The sequence below is a fragment of the Calliphora vicina genome, chromosome 5 (assembly GCF_958450345.1).
Source record: "Calliphora vicina chromosome 5, idCalVici1.1, whole genome shotgun sequence".
Taxonomy (NCBI): Eukaryota; Metazoa; Arthropoda; class Insecta; order Diptera; family Calliphoridae; genus Calliphora; species Calliphora vicina.
The window spans coordinates 4,571,328-4,592,214 of NC_088784.1; the positions used below are offsets into that span (position 1 = coordinate 4,571,328).

A 20,887-nucleotide genomic window follows, 5' to 3' on the forward strand; every position below is an offset into this window, starting at 1 on the left:
AATAGTTGGTCACACTTTATAAAAATTAAAAAAAAAATTATACATTTTAAATTTCAATTCTATATCGGAAATAAGAATATAAGGAAAATATAATAAATAGACAAAAAAATAAAAGACAATCATGGAATTAAAAAGCGCATAAAATAATCGTGACTCTTAAGGCACATTTTATTTTCAAAATGATCAAAACGATTCTAACACTCTTAACTAAGATAGGTATTACAAACGGAGATCATTAGATACATTTATGCAATGCAATTTACAGATATTTAATCATTTATAATATGATTGACAAAAACAAGTTGTATATAATGTAGTCCCTATAAATTGCAAGCACACTTCACATTAAAAACTTTTCTATAAATATTAATAAGTATAATTCTATAAAGAGAAATAATGAAATAATGAATATGAGTAGAGTAAAATATAAATCACTTACAATATGTGGCCATAGAAGTTGTCTCTAATTTAAAATTCTATTGATTGATATTTTGTGAACAACTTTTTTCCATGTACGAATATCAGCGACACTTAAAAGGCGGAAAGTCTACGTTTTTAGAGATCAATTGAAAATGCAGACATGACAGCAACCAGCAGCATACAACACACTTGACAAACACACACGCTTACTTGCGATAGATAATATTGAAATAATTTATAGGGAGTTAAATAAAAAGCTGTTTTTTTAATGAACGTTAGAGATACTTTTTTTTGTAATCAATTCAAAAATCAATTAAATTTACTCAAACAAGTGATTGAAATGTTAAATCCAGCAAGGCACTTTATTATAAAAAATATAATAATAATTTTTTTTTATTAATGAATTCTCGTCTTGCATATGTTCAGCCGTAATTTTGTAAATAAACTACTTAAAAGCGGGAAATTGTATTGTTTATATTGTAATTTTTTTCTTTTTTTTAATTTCAACTCATTCCCTTCACACTCTCTCTTGCCTCTAACTAGATGACACATTGACGAACGATTAAAGTATAAAGAAGAGATTCAGTCAGATCTTTTGTCGGCACAATATCTTAATTGCGCAAGCGTTAACTTTTATTCGAGTTTTTTATTTTTTTATATTTTAACTCGATTTATGTCTCATGTCATTGTTTTAGTATTTCTTTTGTTTACTTGTACTCTTCAGCCACATTGTTCAACATCATCATCAATTTTTGATAAGAAGTCAAAAGGCTAGAAATATAACACCACCACCACCACTCACTTGTTTAGTAGAATTGTTGTGTTCTTTTTTCTTTCCAAGATAAGATTTTGTTGTGTTATTGACCATAATTGGTTAAAAAAACGTGAGTACTAATAAATAAGAGTGAGATTATGTTTAAATGTTAATTTCAATACTAAATATGTACAAAATTGTAAAGTTTAATTGGTATCTTAGCTAACATTTTAGATTTAGATCTGCTTGCTTTCCACAAATTGGTTTGAAAATGTTAGTTTAATGTTGTGGGACTGTGGGTTGATATCAAATTTTCGAAACTGCCATTTAGTATACTGACATATTCCCTGTCTCCACATATCGGTTATACTTTCAATAGTTGTGTTATTCAAAAACGGTTACTAGATCAACTGATATTAAAAAAATTATCTCCAAAATTAACTCCACAATTAACGTTATTATTCAACTTAAAAATAAAAGTTCGCATGAAACTCTTTAAAAAGAGTTTTAAATTGTCATCAGAGAAATAAAACTCATTTGAGGAGTTTTATTTCCCCTTCAGAAAAAAAAAACTCATTTGAGGAGCTTTATTTTTTCCGTCAGAAAATAAAACTCATTTTATTTTTCAGTCAGAAAAAGGAGTTTTATTTTTCTCGCTCAATTGAAGAGTCTTATTTTCATATAATGAGTTTTATTTTCTGACGGAAAAAATAAAACTCCTCAAATGAGTTTTTTTTCTGACGAAAGAAAATAAAACTCCTCAATTGAGTTTTTTTTTTCCTGACGAGAAAAATAAAAAAATACTCATTTGAGGAGTTTTATTTTTCAGTCAGAAAAAAACTCATTTGAGGAGTTTTATTTTTCTCGCTCAATTGAAGAGTCTTATTTTCATATAATGAGTTTTATTTTCTGACGGAAAAAATAAAACTCCTCAAATGAGTTTTTTTTTCTGACGAAAAAAAATAAAACTCATCAATTGAGTTTTTTTTCCTGACGAGAAAAATAAAAAAATACTCATTTGAGGAGTTTTATTTTTCAGTCAGAAAAAAACTCATTTGAGGAGTTTTATTTTTCTCGCTCAATTGAAGAGTCTTATTTTCATATAATGAGTTTTATTTTCTGACGGAAAAAATAAAACTCCTCAAATGAGTTTTTTTTCTGACGAAAAAAATAAAACTCCTCAATTGAGTTTTTTTTCCTGACGAGAAAAATAAAAAAATACTCATTTGAGGAGTTTTTTTTAAGAGTTTCATGCGAACATTTACTTTTACTTTGAATAATAACGGTTTTAGATGGATTTTCATTAGAAAGTTCTTTCAAATAGCTCTCAATTTTTGCAACTAAAAACAATTTGTATAATTCATTAAACACCAACAATTCAAATAGTATTTCTACATAATTGAATGTTTTTAACTACATCCGTTACTAACTAAAACCCGGTGTGCTTCACTACCCGTATCGTAATGAAATATAAAGTTTAGAGTGCATGGGAGGTGCCACGCCCACAAATACAATACTGCCCAAACTGGGCAACATTTTAAGACTTCCACAACTATAGTTCTCCAGATATTCCATGATAACTATTTACTTTGTATGGAATGGTCCACACCCCCTATTCCGATCCGTCCCATTTCTGTGATTTTTTCCAAATCATCCAATTTACCGAAGTAAATTCCGCGAAGTTTTGCGGCTTCCACAATTATAGTTCTCCCGATTCACCAGATATTCCCTAATAACTATTTGCTTTTTATGGGAAGTGCCACGCCCACATGAAATTTTTGATTTTGGAAAAAAATCAACTACTTTTTTTAAAGATTAAAGAAATAGCTATCTAAACTATTTGGGACACATTTTGATTTAAAAAGTGGGTTCACTTGGCATGAAACCCCCCATATACATAGATATGAGAGCTTCCACAAATTAATGTGTGTCATTTTGAATATTCACCAAACAATAATGATAAAAAAAAATGTTGCAGAAAAAAAAAAATTGTTAAAAAAAAATCGTAACAAAAATATTGGAGAAACAAAATTTTGGTGAAAAAAATTTAGTGAAAAAATGTTGGTGAAAAAAAAATCGTAAACAAAAATTTTTGTCGAAAAAAATAATTGGAAAAAAAATTTTTGGTGGAAAAATGTTAGTGAAAAAATTTTGGTGAAAAAAAATTCGTGAAAATAATTGTAAAAAATTTTTTGGTAAAAAATAAATGAAAAATATTTTTTAAAAAAAATTTGGTGCAAAAAAGTTGCTGAAAAGTAGGTGAAAAACAAGTTTTTGTTTAAATCTCAGCCATTTGCGGACTTCGGAAATGAATATATCGACACCGCTATCGCAGAAGTAGAAATTACAAACGGAATAAACAAATTATACCCACAGAGAAATTAATACCCTTTTACCACTCCTGATATTCATATTTATTTTTATACCCTTCAGCTTCGTGAGAAGGGTATATATAAGTTTGTCATTCCGTTTGTAATTTCTACATTTTTCATTTCCGACCCTATAAAGTATATATATTCTGGATCCTTATAGATAGCGGAGTCGATTAAGCCATGTCCGTCTGTCTGTCTGTCTGTCTGTCCGTCTGTCTGTCTGTCTGTTGAAATCAGTTTTCTGAAGACCCCAGATATCTTCGGGATCCAAATCTTCAATAATTCTGTCAGACATGCTTTCGAGAATTTTGCTATTTAAAATCAGCAAAATCGGTCCACAAATGGCTGAGATATGAGTAAAAAACCAAGACAACCTCGATTTTTTACCTATTTTTTTACCTATATCTGGATTACTAAGACATTAATATAGACAATATGGATATCTAATAATAGATATTTCAAAGACATTTGCAACGACGTATATAAGACCATAGTAAGTTGGTCCCACAATGGGTCAAAATCGGGAAAAAATTTTTAACCCGAATTTTTTTTTTAAAAAAAAAAAAATTTAAAAAACAAAAAAAAAAATTTTAAAATTTAAAAAAAAAAAAAATTTTAAATTTAAAAAAAAAAAATTTTAAATTTAAAAAAAAAATTAAAATAACAATCGAAAATTTTATTTTTCCAAAAAATTAAAAAACTGAAAAAAAAACTAAATTTTGTTTACCTAAAAATATTTAAAATTTTGAAGTATAATTTGGTGAAGGGTATATAAGATTCGGCACAGCCGAATATAGCACTCTTACTTGTTATTTTTGACAGCGTCCTTATTTTTTTTGTTATTTCTTTATGGTGAAAAATGGAACTTTTATAAAATATTATTAAAAAAAAAATTGTGACAAAAACAAAATCAATGTTAGTATTTGTTCCCACTTAAACTTACCACCACTCCCTCATAGCTTCAACATCAGGCGATGAATTTGTGCCACCAGGACCCGGAGCCGATGAGGCATTACCGCCCGTATTTAGGCGGTTAACGCTTAGATGATCTTTTGCCGCTACAGCAGCAGCATTTGTAGACGATGGTGTACACTGTAAAGCAGCTGTGACCCCAGCAACACCAGTGGGGGTGGAATGGGTGGCAGTAAAAGTTTTGTTGTTGCCACTGCTGCTGCTACCGCCGCCGATGCCATGCGAACCATTCATTTGTGATTTGGACATGTTTTTTTTAATAGTTTTTTTATATTAATTCTTTAACACTTTATTGATTGTACGTTACACAAACAAAAACTATCGAAAGCTAAATTATGTATTTAATAAACTTTTTCGATAAACAAATAGCGCACTAACGATATGACGTACATAGATACAAAACAAGATAAACACTACTAAAACAACTTGGTAGGTATTATTTATTAATTAATTTCGTTACTTCTCTGGTGTTCTTGTTGTTGGCTGCTTGGAATGATAATGGTTTTTAAAACAAAATTATTGTTTTGTTGTATTTCTTAGAGGGTTATTGTATTTGGTAATACAAAAAAAAACAAAAAGCACAACCGACCAAAACTCAAAAACTTGACCAATTTAATGCACCTCACTAAACACACATACGCACACACGCGAATACAACACCTGCACACAGATACACTTTATATTAATTCTCTTTCCCTTTTTATTACTCTTTAGCTTTTACTACTCTACTAGGCAGCACTTGTCAAAAAAAAACTCTTTTGTTGTGTTAATGGAAAAAAATTTCACTTTTTCTAATTTGTGCAAGTAGTAGAATTTTAACTTAGGTTTTTCCAACTAGCTTTTATGGAATTTTATAATTTTTATTGTTTATAAACTTTATAACTGCCACACTTTTGATAAAATTTTGTTTTAGTTTAAACTATTATAATGTTTTTTGTAATAAAAAAATTCCTCTGCTAGTTTAGTTTTTCTTTCTTGATATGCGAGGATAGGAGAAATAACAAAAAGACAAAAAATACACCAACTAAATGTGAGAGAGACAAAATAATGAATGTGTATCAGCTGGCAGTGTGGCACAGTGATGCCATATCTATTTGCTGCTGTCACTTAACAGAGAAACTATAACAGAATATGGCAAACAAATGATAAAAACGCCTAATTGGAAAAACAAGTAAATGGGAATAATTTAAATAACAGTTTTTAACAGAAAAGCGGCTAATTTGAATTCAAAATAACTCAAATAGATTGCGGTTTTTGTTTTTAATAATTGAACTTTAGACTGTAAACAACAAAGTTATTTCTTATTTCTTTAATTTAAAAAAAATGAAGCTGAAGCACACCGATTGCTCACCAATGCTTATGGTGAATGTGTTCCATCGGTTTCAACATGCGAGAGATGGTTTGTTCGGTTTAAAAGTGGTGATTTTGACACGAAAGGCAAAGATAGCCAGTCAACAACTTTTTAAAACCAAGAATTGGAGGCATTACTTCATGAAGATTGTTGCCAAACTCAACTAGAGCTTGCAAAATCATTGGTAGTTACTCTAGCAGCAATTTCAAAACGATTGCAAACAGCAGGATACATCTAAAAGCAGGAAAATTGGGTTGTTGAGAGTTCTTGAAATACGATTTTGCATGTCTGAAATGCTGCTTGAAAGCTATAAAAGAAAATCATGTTTGTATCGAATCAGTACTTGCGATGAAAAATGAATCCATTACGACAATCCGAAGCATAAGAGATCATATGTGAAGCCCGGCCAAATTGACTTCAAAGCCAAATATCCATGTCGCTAAGGTAATTCATTATTTGGTGGTAGCAAAAGCGTTCTATCTATTATGAGCTGCTGAAATCGATTGCAACTGATTTGTGAAGCGAGTATTGGCCGAAAAGCGCCCAGAATATGCGACCAGACATGAAGCCGTTATATTCCATCATGGCAACGCTCGGACACATATTGCAATACATGTTAAAAACTATTTAGAAAGAAGTGGTTGAGAAGTTTTGCTTCACCTGCCTTATATTCCAGACCTTGCCCTTGTCGACTACTATTTGTTTCGATCGAAGCAGAACGCGCTCTCTGGTATACGCTTCACTTTGGAACCGAATATCCGAAATTGGCTTGATTCGTTCTTGGCCTCAAAAAATGGGCTGTTCTTTTGGCTTGGAATCCATATCTTGCCAGAAAGATGGGAAAAAGACATAGAAAACAATGGCCAATACTTTGAATAAATTTATATTGTACAAATGTTTAAAAATAAAAGCTAAAAATTTAAAAAAATCCCGCATTTTTAAATAAATATATTTAAGCTTAATTCTCTAATATCGTAATTCAGAATTAATATGGTAGAGAGCTATATTCAGGTGCCGAATTTTGTAAATCATTCACCAAAGTGAAAACAATTTTAGTTGAAAAAAAAAAATATTGTTGAAAACAAATTTTTGTTTAGGATTAATATAATAAATATTTTTCCCGATTTTTATCCAAAATTATACAAAGTTAGTTATACAAAATTAGTTTCACAATATTTTCATTTAAAATCTGCTTAAAATGTTTATGAATATATTTAGTTGATCTGGTAGCTCAATTGTTAACAGTTGAGCTGTGTTTAGTAAGCAAAATGTAAATAAACCGTTATTGGCCGTAATGCCAGATAGATAGAAATACAAAATGTTGCCATATAAGTTTAAGAATGAATTTATACGTTACTAATTGTTATTTAAATCAAATTAAGATTTGTATGGAATTTTTTCAAATTAAATACTATGGAAAGAGAGTTTTGTTTTAAATTATTAAAGAGTTTTATTAAGTTTAAATAAAAATTAAATGATTTTATATAGTGTTAATAAATTTCAAAGCAAGAAATTTGTATATTATTAAAATTTGCATATTATTTGTTTAAAAATGCTAATGTACACATCTCATTTCTCATTTTAATTCATAAAAATGTTGAATACATATAGTAAATAAATTTTGTTTACATAATTATTTACTTTCCCACAGGAAACTCTTTGATAAATTATCATAAAAATACAATATCTAAAATTAAATATAACACAGCTAAAAATAACTTATATAAAATGCAAAAAATTTACAAACAAATAAAGTACACATACACATATGTATGTACAAACAACACAACAATTTCAAATACTCATGAATGAAAAAAATAAAAATATTGTATATAAATTTGAGATTTATTTCAGAAATTACCTTGTGGCTTTTTTTAAGTAAACATTTTTGGAATATATTTAAACTTACCGAAATTGATTTCTTTTTTCAATTAAATCCTGAACACGAGTACGTCTTAATGGTGCCGGTGAAGTACCTGGTGAAGAGGATTGTTCCTGACTTTCGGCCACTATGGTGCGAGCCATGGCTAAATCTTCTTCTTTCATATTAATAAGGATTTTTTTTCAAACAACTTTTTTTTAATAAGGTTTTTAGAGAGAAATATTTTGAATATTTTAAATAATATTTGTATGTTTGAGTTTAATATTTCAGCAACATGTTGCCAAGGGAATCAAATTGTAACAGAAATGTATGATTTTTTAAAGAATTATTAGAACACTTATTAATATTAAGTAAATATTGTTATTTTTTTGGAATTTCTTTTAGGAATTATTTGTTTAATTTAAATTTTCTATTAATTTTTAGAATATTCCATGCTTGTTATGTTTTCTTTAAAATTTAGTTAAAATTTTTCTTTGTTTCAAATCTTATTTTTATAAACTTGTGTTTATTTTCAATTATTTATTTAAATTTATTATTTTTTATATGGTTTTTAATTAAATTTATTTTCTATTTCATTTATTTATATGTTTTTTGTAATAATATTTATATTTAATAATAAAAAAAACACAACTGTTCGTGTTAAAAGTCAAAATTCAACTGATGCGTTCAAATGCATGAGCAAATATCTAAACAAAATATATTCTGAATATCAAAAAATGCTAAACAAAATAACAAGACGAAATAATTTTAAAGATCAACAACGAATTAGTTGTAAGCTACACTAAATATATAGAATTGAGTTCATAGTATCCAAGGTATTTATTCAAATAAAAAAGATAATTTTTACAGTGGTTTAGAAACTTTTTATTTTGGAAATATGTTATTCGGTAGCTCGTGAACGCTTGGTCATATCTAATTCAGGCTAACGACTACAAATGCATTTGGAAGCGTTCGCTGCCCTGTAGTCAGCTACTTAATTATATTGAAAACGACAGCAATATCGTAACCAGCTGATATTGAACTTGCACGTTTCGATACATTTTGTTCATTATCGCCTACGAAAATAGAAATTAGCTTAAATTGACTACAGTGGCAACGGTGGTCGTGTCGCCTACGGAAATATAAATTAGGTTAATGCTTTAAACACATAGACTACAGCAGGCTACCAGCTACAAATACCGTTGGCAGCAATCATCGTCCTGTAGTCAGCTACTTAATTAAATTGAAAACTACAGCAATATCGTATAGCTGACAGTAAAGTTTGTCGTTTCGATACATGTTGTTCATTATCGCCAACGAAAATAGAAATTAGCTTAAGTAGACTATAGCGGAAATAGTGGTCGTGTAGCCGATGTAGCTGTGATGACATCAAAAAAACTAAATTTTTTTAACATATTTTCACAGTTTTAGGAATTTCATATAAATTATATACCCTTCACCAAAAAAAATTTTAAATAATTTTTTTTTAAATTTAAAAAAAAAAATTTTTAAATTTTTTTATTTAGTTTTTTTTTTAATTTATTAGTGAAAAAAATTTTATGGCAAAAAATTTTATATTTTTTTTAAATTTATTAGCGAAAAAAATTCGGGTTAAAAAATATTTTCCCGATTTTTAACCATTGTAAATGTCTTTTAAAAATCTATCATTAGATATCCATATTGTCTATATTAATGACTTAGTAATCCAGATATAGATAAAAAATAGATCAAAAATCGAGTTGTGCTGGTTTTTTCGTTATACTTCAGCCATTTGTTGGCCAATTTTCTCGATTTTAAATACAACTGAACCGGGTCTTTATCCGATATAATATAGAATATACTTTTTGGGGTTGCAAATGAAAAATGGGCGTTTTATGATTTGAAAAGTAAAGAATTGTTTTGAAATTATTTTAAAACATCCAGCAAACATATTCCAGACCATTCAAAAGATTTCTCGGAATTTTAATTTCTACTTGCAGTAGGGTATTCAAAAAATAAATTTTAAATAAAATAAATCTACAAAACAATCTATAAAAACCCCACACACACAAATAGAAAATCTCATTGTAGAACAACACAGAAACATTACACAAAACATCTGAAACTAACAACAACCATATGAATAAAATCTCATATAATGTCATATTCAATACTATATGTATTGAATATATAAGATTCTGTAGAGTAAAGTGTTCATAATATGAGTACACACACTCTATATGTATTCTGCCAGTATTCAATTGTTGATGAAAAACTAATTTTGAAACTGAAAGTATGAAAAATTCAAAATTAAAAAAAAAATTAATTTACATTTTTTGAGTACGAATTCTCGCCGAACTCAAAACAAAAAATTCAAATAAAATGTCAACTATTTAGATGTTAGTGGTGTTGGGATAGTACAAATACAAGTTCTCTCCTTAGAATAAAAAAAAATAAAATCAAAAATTTACATTTAACCTGAACAATATAAAGGGTGTTTTTTAGAGGCCAATAGAAATTGGAATTGTAAAAAATAAATGTTTATTCAAAAGATCAATACGTGGCATTAACATTTGAAAATGATTTCGGGCTGTTCTTGAAGAATCGCATTCTGTATGTCCAATTTTGGGTCACTTTTTCGAGCATTGCTGGCCTTATGCCACGAAGAATGTTGGCATCCAAGTCGTCAATCAACATAAACCAATGAGTTCATGTGGTTCCACAGGAAATAATCGAGAGCTCGAAATCCAGTTATCGCAAAATTTTGATTTCAATATCTATGGTGAGGTAACGATCTCCATTGATCTCTCACGCGAACTCCGGCATATTTTTTGATGAAATAAGGTCCGATGATGTTGTGGATTGGTCTCACTCCATATGCGGCAATTTTGTTTATTAACAAACCCGTTAAGCCAAAAATGGGCCTCATCCCTGAACACAATTTTGCGATAAAACAGTCGTCTATAAGTTGCGATAACGATAACGATCGATAACTGATTTTCAAAGTAAATTTGGTAGCGTTGTTCAAGTGTCAATATATACATGATGATTTGCCAGAGTATATTGATCATAAATGTCAAAAAGTGAGCTCAATATGACAATTAACCCTTTCGTAAGTTATATAGGGCATAAAAAACCACCCTTTACAACCAGTATTTTAGCATTTTTATTTCATTTCATGTTTTTTTTTGTTTTATAATTGTAATTTATACATACTCGCGTTCAGCAATGACAAAAAAAAATTAAATCCATAGACAATTAGTTTTGAAAAGTGAAAAAGTTGTCTGTTTGGTGGTTGAATTTATGAGACACCAACAGATCAATCTTACGAATCAATGGTATAAATATTGGCGACACGGATCTGATTTATAGGTAAAACAAAACTGAGTATCATCACATACATTATTTCAATGGCCAGCAACTTGCCCTTAACAAGTGTTAGAGAATATTCTATTTTTTATATTAATTTTCTTATAATTTATAAATAAATTATAAGGAATTTTTTTTTATAAAAATGTTTAAAGTTTAAATTTACCAATTATTGCCTTGAATAATTTTAAAATTTCAAAACGTAAGAGAATAGTATAAATTTATCAACAGTATTGAATCTAAAATTTTACACCAAATTTCTTTAAAATATTTCTTAATACTGTACAGTTTCTTGAAATATGATTGTGACACTCCTTTCCCAATACTTGTTACTGTTTTCCAAAAAGCGAAGGTTTCATTTTATTAATTATAGTTTTATTATTCAAATTGTAGGCGTGGTATTTATTTTAACCTTAATTTGTATAAAAAACAACAAGGATTTCATTCAAGGTTTTTATTAGAACGCATTTTTAGCTACTAGTTCGAATTATTAATGTCAAATTATAGCAAATTTTTGTATTTATTACAACCATATTTGCTGTCTTGCGGCTAAACAAATAATTATAGATTAATAAATCTATCAGCAACAGATTAATACATTGAAGTCTAAAGAGAATTATAAAATCAGCTACATTTGGTATGATACAACAAATTGTTAGCTAGAGATTTGTATATATAAAGACTGTTATATTAAGTTTTAGATAAAGGTTGGTCATATCAAAGTCAAGAAACTTCAACAGATACTTAAAAAATATTTGATAGTAAATCAAAAAAAAATATTTGTTTTATTTGAAAATGTAATACAATTTTTGTTTAGACAATGAAATTGTATTATGGCATAAGTTTTTGACAATTATTAATACTCAGTATTGTCGTCTGTAAATACCTTATCCTGCGTCTTGAAAAGCCTCCAATTTGTTTGCTCAATGTACAATTTATTGTTCTCACTAGAATTTGCCTCGTCTAGACAGGAACATAACATTGGCAAAATGCGTCCAAACAGTGTTGGCTCATAAAATTTTTTTCATTTGAAAATTCTACTTCCTTAACTCCTCGACTAGCTATCAATTTGTTCCCTAAGCTAACAATTGTCTTGTTTGAAAGCCTTTTGTCAATGTTATGTTCCTGTCTAGACGAGACAAACTCATGTGTGAACAAGAAATTTTACATTATTGACTTAAAATTCTGCTAACTTGGCAACCTTTAACATTTGCCCTTTACCTTTGTTTACTGTTAACAAATCAAAACAATGTTAATTTCTACATACTGTTAACAACAAATAGGGTAACATAGAGACGAGACGAAATTGCCAAAAACCTAAGTCTGTTGTCAAAAACCTATCTCTTGCAACAACAAAATACATGCTAGTCAATGTATTTTGTTGTTGTATCAAACATATGATTTGTTGTATTTTTGTTTGACAAATCGGAGTGTCTCGTCTCTATGTATAATTCTCTATGATGTAGGGTTTTCATTAACATTACCATTACCGTTATACATAAATGTGGCTGTAAATAAATTAAAATGTATAAATTTTTATGTCAACTCTCAATATTGACTTGAACAATTTTTTGTATATCGATTAATTGAACTTTTATAGCAATAAAAATCAAAACTAAGGTAAACCACATACAAAATAACAATTAAAAAACTGAGTTTTTTCTTAAAAACAGTAACAATTTTAAATAGAGTTAAACTAAAATAAATTTATAGTAAAGTGTATCTATAACACAAAATACTACTAAACAATTTTGCTGATTTTTTTTGTTGTTTAAAGCAATTAATTTAAACTTGAACGTGACAATCGTTTTGTGTGCAAACAACACAACACACACTTGTTAAAACTAAAAATATATATTGAGAAAACAAAAATGCGTTCAAAATTTAGCACACAAATCTGTTTTAAACAACTCTAGTGCACATTTTTTTTTGTGCCAGCAAAATTAAGAGAAAAACTCAAAATGATTAATGTTTTTAGATTTCCATAATGATGAAGATAATGTTTAGGTTAAAATCGTGCTACAAATTAAATTCTTATTCACACTTCAAACATATTCAATTTTGAAAATGTTATAAATTAAGTTATTATTCTGGTTTGAATTGTAATTCTTTATTTTTTTATGTTTCTTTTGTTAATTATTAACGTGATTTAATAATTTATTGTTTTTATTTTGTTATCAATTGTTTGATCAGTTTTTAATTGATTTTTCATAAGAGCCGTTTTCAAATCGTGACATTTAAGATTTATGTTTAAAAGGATTTTTTTCAGAAAAAAACAACTAAATATTTATTTAATCATAACATTGTGTGGCAGTTAAAGTTTCGTTTACAATAAATAACATTACAAAATTAATTAATTGTTATAAATAAAACAAACATTTACTGCAATAATTAAATACAATAATAAATTTCAAATAATAGAATGTGTATTAAGTTTTATTATTAAGAAGAAAATTCGTGAGAAACTTTTATTTTTCGGAATTTTTTCAGCAGAATTTTAAAAATTAAAATACATTTTTATTCAGTTTGTCATTATGTTTGTAAGTTCTACAGTTTTCACTTGCGACCCCAAAAAGTATATACCTACATATATTCAGGATCGTTATAGATAGCGGAATTGATATACCCATGTCCGTCCGTCCTTCCGTCTGTATATTGAAATCTTTTTTCCGTAGCCCCCAAATATCTTACATACTTGATTCATACATGAATATATCCGCTATAGACCCTGTTCGGTTCTATAGCGAGAAAATTGGCCCACAAATTTCTGAGATATAAGGAAAAAACCAGGACAACCTCGATTTTTTTACTTCGTTTCGATCTATATCTCGATTACAATGAGTCAAAATCGGTAAAAATATTTTTCAACCCGAATTTTTTTTATCAAATTTTTGTCATAATAAATTTTCAAACTTTTTTTTAATTTTTCACTAAAAAATTAAATTTTTTTTATATTAGAAAAAAAATTAAATCATTTTGAATTTTTTTTTTTAATTTTGTATATTTAAAATTATAATTTGGTGGAAGGTATATAAGATTCGGCACAGCTCTCTCGTTATACCCTTCACCTTCGTGAGAAGGGTATATATAAGTTTGTCATTCCGTTTGTAATTTCCAAAATATAATTTTCCGACCCTATAAAGTATATATATTCTGGATCCTTATAGATAGCGGAGTCGATTAAGCCATGTCCGTCTATCTGTCTGTTGAAATCAAATTTCTGAAGACCCCAGATATCTTCGGGATCCAAATCTTCAATAATTCTGTCACACATGCTTTCGAGAAGTTTCCTATTTAAAATCAGCAAAATCGGTCCATAAATAACGGAGATATGAGCATAAAACCGGGACAACCTCGATTTTTGACATATTTTTGATCTATATCAGGATTACTAAGTCATTAATATAGACAATATGGATATCTAATGATAGATATTTCAAAGTACATTGCAACGATGTAGATAGTAAGTTGGACCTACAATGGGTCAACATCGGGAAAATGTATGATCAAAAAATTTTTTTGTCATACATTTTTTTCCAAAAAAAAAAAATAAAAATAAATACTAAAAAAAAATTTAAAAAAATTTGGAAAAAACTTTTTTAAAAAAAATTGGAAAAAACTTTTTTAAAAAAATTTGGAAAAAAAATTTTTTTTAAAAAATTAAATTTTGTTTACCTAAAAATATTTAAAAAAAATTATTTTAAAGTATAATTTGATGAAGGGAATATAAGATTCGGCACAGCTGAATATAGCTCTCTTACTTGTTTTTATCTAATATGGGTCATAATATTTTGAAATTGTTTAATTAAAACACTGTAAAATACCGTTTTGTATGAACTAGTTTTAAACCTTTAACTCATTTATTATTTTATTTTAAGAAATTCAAAGTCGAGACATTTACTAGGGGCCTTCACTTTTTATTTCGAAAACATAAAAACAATATTAAATGCAATTTAAAAGAGTAATACAAAAAAAATGCAGTTATAATATTATTTTATCAACAAATAGCTTAAAATTTAGGGTGTTTCAAAAAATTTACAATAAAAAAATGTTTGCCTGTATCAACCAAATCTGTTGCGGGTAACGGAGGGTTAATTAAACGTATCTTTTTTATTTATCATCTTCGCAGAATTATATAGAAAAATCTCATTTTCTAATTATTTAAATATAAAATTCAATAAAATTTTCTTAAAACATGAAACAAATTTCCACGATTTATATTTAAATACTTGTTTCAATTAATAAAATTGTCTTAGAAAGTAAAGAAAATGATTCATAGTTAATATTTAAAAAAAAATATAATATTTAAAATACAAATTCATGAGAAATTTCAATTATTAATTTGTTTAAAAATAAAATTCAATAACATTTTCTTAAAACATGATGTAAATTTCCACGAATTATAGTTAAATAGTTGTTTTAATTAACAAAATTACCTTAGAAAGTAAAGAAAATGATTCATAATTAATATTTAAAAAAAATTAAGTTGTTTAATTGAATTCCAATGAAAATTTTTAAAATTTTTTGAGTTTTTCTAATCTATTCAAATAAACATGAAAATTAACGGGTTTTCTTGTATGGCAACACTTCAAATAATAGTGCTGCCATATGGAAACACACAATGTTATTAAAAATACAACCCTGTGTCACATTGCATGTCACGAAGTTTTCTCATTACACAACTGTCAAAATCATATTGAGACAAAATAAAAAAAATAATCGTGCGTGCGGTACAAAACTATATTGTGGGTACAATTAAATCGGAATTTTTATTGGTTTTTAAATAAAAACTTAAACAAAAATGGCCACAAAACAATTGGTTAATAAACAAAACACAAAATTGGTGTCTCTGTTGGTAGCCAACAAGCCCTGGAAGAGGTAAGTTTAGGACAAAATAAAATATGTACTATGAAACCTAGAAAAAGTGTACATAATAAAGCAACAAATGCTGATAATGATTAAATACAATTTGCGAAATAACGTGAACATACTATGTGACGTAATAAGTTAACCGAAAGTGATAATTAATATACATGAGTTTAATTTGTATTAAAATGTTGAATGAATTTGTTTTATTTAAAATATTTTAGTTGTTGGAGCACCTCCTCTAGATGCTATAGCAATGAGAAATCCGCTGAAAAGGAAGCCGCACAAAACGGACAAGCTGCTGCCGGCAATGGTGAAGATTTGAAAAAGTTAACCGAAAATGTGGAAGCTTTGAACAAAGAAGTCACCGAATTGAAAGAGAAAAATGATGAATTAATGGACAAATATCGTAGATCCTTGGCAGACAGTGAAAACTTGAGAGTACGTTTGAATAAGCAAATAGCCGATGCCAAAATCTTTGGCATACAATCATTCTGCAAAGATTTACTAGAAGTGGCCGATATTTTGGGACATGCTACTAAGGCAGTGCCTCAAGAACAATTGAATGATAGTAATCCTCATTTAAAGAATTTATATGAAGGTTTGACCATGACCAATGCCTCTTTGATGCAAGTATTTAAGCGTCATGGCCTAGAAGCCATGAATCCTATTAATGAAAAATTCAATCCCAATTTACATGAAGCTTTATTCCAAAAGGTAGGTTTTTTTCAAATAAATGTATAAAAGATTTTTATTTAACTGAAATTATTTAATATTTCCAGCCCGATTCAACTGTAGATCCCGATACCATTGTTGAAGTAACAAAATTGGGCTACAAATTACATGAACGCGTTATAAGACCTGCTTTAGTTGGAGTTTCTAAATCCTAATAGTTTGACTGTATTTGTTCATCAAACTTTGCTTAACGTTTCCACAAATTAACTTTTAATTATATAAAAAAAAGTAAACCCTGCTCTAATTTGGGAAAAAGAAAAAGAAATTTTTTAAGAATTACATACTAGAAATTTCTCTGTATTTGAGCTTAAGTTTTTCTTTTTTTAAGGCTTGTTTTTTTCAGTACAACATTTTCATTACCTATTGTATTGAAAACTCCTTTGATTATTAGTTATTTGTTTAGTTTTATAAGTTTTATGTGTAAATATTACAAAATAAACAAAATTGTTAAAAGGAGCTTAGTTTTATATTCATAAATTTATAACTGGACTTGTTAATGTTTTTATTATTTTACCAACAAGTCTAGTTATTCCTTTACTTAATATATAGACTACACCTGATACAAGGACTTATTTTTGTAATTAAATTATAAGAATTTAATTTGTTATAAATAAAATACGATTAAAAACAAGAACCAAAAGTTGTATTTTTAATAAAAAATTATTGGTAGAAAATAGATACACGATTTCTCCCAATTTACATCCCTTTATGGTAACGCTACTGGGGTTGTAAAACAAAAATGGAGTACCAAATCCCTGTCTGTAGTATCCCAGAAGTTTAACGTCATGCCAAAGGAACCTTATTTCGTATAGTCTTCTTAGGAATTCAATAGAATGGAAAATGTATTTAGGATTAAGTTTTCCTTTGATAACAGACTATTAAGAGAAATCGTAATTTTTATAAAAATGTTATGCTTTCTCCAGAAAAAAGTTTCGCTACCAAGAGAAGTTTGTATAGACAATTTGAAGCGTTCATTAGTGATATTTTATAGGAAAGTATGAAATTTCACTTACGCGAGAGATTTTAAAGAAAATTCTGAAATTTTCCTAGCGAGAAACGATCATTTAGAAAATTTTGATAAAAACAACCTATTTCTGTTGAAATTATAAAGTTTTGTTAGCGCTAGATATTTCTACAGTAAATTCTTAGTTTTCAGTAGAAAAATATCAGCTTTCGCTAACGAGAGAGATTTTTATAAGAAAGCTATTTCACGATTTGAAACTCAACTGAAATATCTTTAAATCCAAATCCAAGTCATATTTGCTTTACATTTCCCAAAAAAAAAAAAATTAAAAACATTACATTTTTTTTTGTATTTTTTATTTCTTAAAAAATATAATAATATTTTCTAGAATCTTAAACAAATCTTAATTAGAATTTCATTAAAACTACATATTACGAAAGCCTGCAAAAGACTTTATCACTTTAAGGTGGCTGTAGAACTTAAAAGTTTCTTCAAATCTTCATCTTGTTCGATGGCTCTTTGCACGGCTGCCATAACTTGAGCCTCCATGGGTGAAGCGCGGTCATAGCCAATGGGGAAACGGCTTACTTTAGTAGCCAATTCCAATAATTTCGGTTTGCTGGCCAAGAAATCTTCGATTTTTTTGGAAGGTATTTTCGTGACACGTGACAGATGCTGGACATGAGGTATTAACATTTTGGGTGTATTCAAGTGGACCACAGTTGGAGTATTGATTGCAGGCGGTGGAGTAGTAGTGGTGGTGGTTGTACTTTGAACTCTAATGGGTACTGGATAGTTAAAAGGTATGGACGATTTTAAATTAACACTTTCATTTGCATCGGGATTTACTATTTCAGATTCTGTTTGATTTTCTTGATTGTCTGTGGTGGGATTTTTCTTTTGTAACTTTTTGCCATTTTCCGTTATTCTGTTGAGTTGATGGTACTCTTGGTTTTCGCTGGGTTTTGTGTCTTCCGATTCCTGTTTGTCTTTATGAAACAAATTATTCAAATGCATGTAATTCACTATACGTTCCATAAAACTGGGATGAGTGTTGGGCAATTCTTTAAGTTTTTGTATGATTTTTGGTGTTTTACGTGGCTTTAAGGTGGGTTTGGGAGAGGTTTCTTTTGGTTGCTCGTCTTCATTAGTTAGTTCATAGTCACCATTTGAATCATCATCGGTTATAACTATTAAACCTTCATCATTAACTTTAAGGGCTTCTTCAATGTCACCTATATCCTCTTCTTCATCCTCCTCCTCATCATCATCATTATCATCATCTGACAAAGCTTCATTTTTATTATGCAAATCTCCCGAATTGTCGGTATAATCTGTGGATTCTATGTAGGCTTTCATTAAGGCTACACCCTGTTCATTGGAGGTCAATTGTCTGATATAACTTAAAGTCTCTTCGGGACTATTGGTTCCCAAAAGTTGACCCAATTCTGAAATACTGGGTATTTCATCGAGACTCTTAAGACCCAATTTATTTTGGGCTATATCCAATAATTCTGTGGGAAATTCATCATCTGTTATAAAGGGCGAGGAGGTGCTAGATTTGGGTATAGCAGTAGTAGTGGGTTTAGGTGTTGTAGTGGTGGTGCTGGTAGTAGTTGTTGTAGATGTGGTACTAGTAGTACTTGTTGTGGAGGTTGTAGGCATTGTTACAGGTTTTGAATTTGCATTTTTGGCCCAGGTGTTTATACCCAATATTTGTCCGGGCGGTGGAGGCGGTATGATGTGATAACGTGGATAATGCCGCCATAGAGGAAATGGCGGTGGCATTCTTATTCTATTGGGATAGTGTATCGCTATATTATTGCTTTGCGACAAGGATTTATCCGAGTCCACAATAACTGAACTATCTGGACTAAAGAATTTTGGCAGGAAATCATAACGAGCTTGTGTTAATTTTAAGATTAAAATTAAACAAAATATCTGAAAATGAAAAAATAACAAGAATTGGATTGTTTAGATTATTATGAGAAACATTAGAAAGATAACAAGACAAAGGTAATTTGAAAGTAAAATTAAGGCCTGTCACACATTTTCTTCGAAATGGTTTGAATTCCGTAGTTTTTATTCCGATCGATTTCGTTTTAGGTTCCTAAGATTTAATAATTCTGTATTTCTGATTTAAATTCGTCAACAGTTTTTATATTAAAACAAAAGTGAAGTTTTTGGTAAAGAAATTGATTACAAAGATTAGAATGAAATTTGAAAACGAATAAATAAAACAGAAAATAAGTCTTATTTATCTAGCAAATGCTAAAACTAAGAAAGAAATGAGCACAGATAATTTATTTTAAAATTTTGTATGAAAATCACTCAGTTTTCATCAAATTTGTTAGTTTTTTTCGTACAAAAATGTGAAAATAGTTTTCTGCTTGTGTTTCTGAATTAGATTTAGTCCCTATTGGTCTCCAAATGACCTCTGTGCCTTTAGTAAATGATTCAATTGTTAGAATTTCTCAATTTTCTTTATTCCGATCTTGATTATATTTAATTTTACCCAATTTTCAAGGTTTAATTTCCTCGAAAACAGGACACATGAATACAATTAATTTGAAGAATAATAAAATTGCCTAAAAAACAGTATTTTGTGTTAGTTTAAGGATGCTGTTCTAAATGGGCGAAATATTCAGGCCTGTCATAGAATTCCATTCCAATCGAAAGTGGAATTAATTCCGTATTTCGTTTCTTCAGAAAAAGTAAAACGAAAATATTATTCGGAATGAAACCACTTTCCGTTTTCAAAGAGGAATTGATATTTCCTTGTATGTTTGTACGAAAAAAACTAACAAATTTGATGAAAACTGAGTGATTTTCATACAAAATTTTAAAATAAATTATCTGTGCTCATTTCTTTCTTAGTTTTAGCATTTGCTAGATAAATAAGACTTATTTTCTGTTTTATTTATTCGTTTTCAAATTTCTTTTCACCACCCAGCAAAAAAAGTGAGGAAGAAGATGCAGAATTTTCACAACAAATAGCATGCTTGATGTACTTCCAATTTTGGTGAAAAAGCTATGAATTTTACATTAGCTTGTCATTACTTAATAAATTCGATGCTTTCGATGCGATTAAATTTCGATTTTAAGGTGTTATTTTAATGTACATAGGTAGTGGATACCTATATTTTTTGGCATCTTGGATGGAAATATAAATAATAGAAAAAAAGTGATGTAATTGAGCATTTATGAATTGATTTTAATGTAGTTATAAAATTTATGAAACAAT

General features: G+C 28.4%; 3 protein-coding genes across 4 annotated transcripts in view; 1 reads left to right on the plus strand and 2 right to left on the minus strand.

The window, feature by feature from the left end:
- The window catches only part of Nadk1b (NAD kinase 1b), a 48,866-nt gene extending 44,140 nt beyond the window's left edge, over positions 1 to 4,726 (minus strand). Inside the window, exon 1 of one of the 2 annotated variants that reach the window (XM_065511015.1) lies at positions 4,490 to 4,726. In XM_065511015.1, the coding sequence (XP_065367087.1) occupies positions 4,490 to 4,503 (14 nt within the window). In that variant the 5' untranslated portion in view covers positions 4,504 to 4,726. Of the gene's footprint in view, positions 1 to 439; positions 628 to 4,489 lie in introns of those variants that run through there. The other variant, XM_065511017.1, reaches the window with a different exon arrangement.
- Positions 4,727 to 15,796: 11,070 nt separating this feature from the next.
- Positions 15,797 to 17,319, plus strand: Roe1 (grpE protein homolog, mitochondrial Roe1). The gene is made up of 3 exons (XM_065511572.1): positions 15,797 to 15,956; positions 16,169 to 16,661; positions 16,727 to 17,319. The coding sequence occupies exons 1-3, from the start codon at positions 15,880 to 15,882 to the stop codon at positions 16,832 to 16,834; spliced, it is 678 nt and encodes a 225-aa protein (XP_065367644.1). The 5' UTR covers positions 15,797 to 15,879; the 3' UTR covers positions 16,835 to 17,319.
- A 711-nt stretch (positions 17,320 to 18,030) lies between these two features.
- Positions 18,031 to 20,887, minus strand: part of link — a 98,950-nt gene continuing 96,093 nt past the window's right edge. Inside the window, exon 2 of the mRNA XM_065510886.1 lies at positions 18,031 to 19,584. Within this exon, the coding sequence (XP_065366958.1) occupies positions 18,100 to 19,584 (1,485 nt within the window). The 3' untranslated portion in view covers positions 18,031 to 18,099. The remainder of the gene's footprint in view (positions 19,585 to 20,887) is intronic.

Coding starts and splice junctions, on each gene's coding strand:
- Roe1 (XM_065511572.1), top strand. CDS start 15,880: ATGGCCACAAAACAATTGGTTAATAAACAAAACACAAAATTGGTGTCT. Junction 15,957..16,168: donor GCCAACAAGCCCTGGAAGAG/GTAAGTTTAGGA, acceptor AAAATATTTTAG/TTGTTGGAGCACCTCCTCTA. Junction 16,662..16,726: donor ATGAAGCTTTATTCCAAAAG/GTAGGTTTTTTT, acceptor TAATATTTCCAG/CCCGATTCAACTGTAGATCC.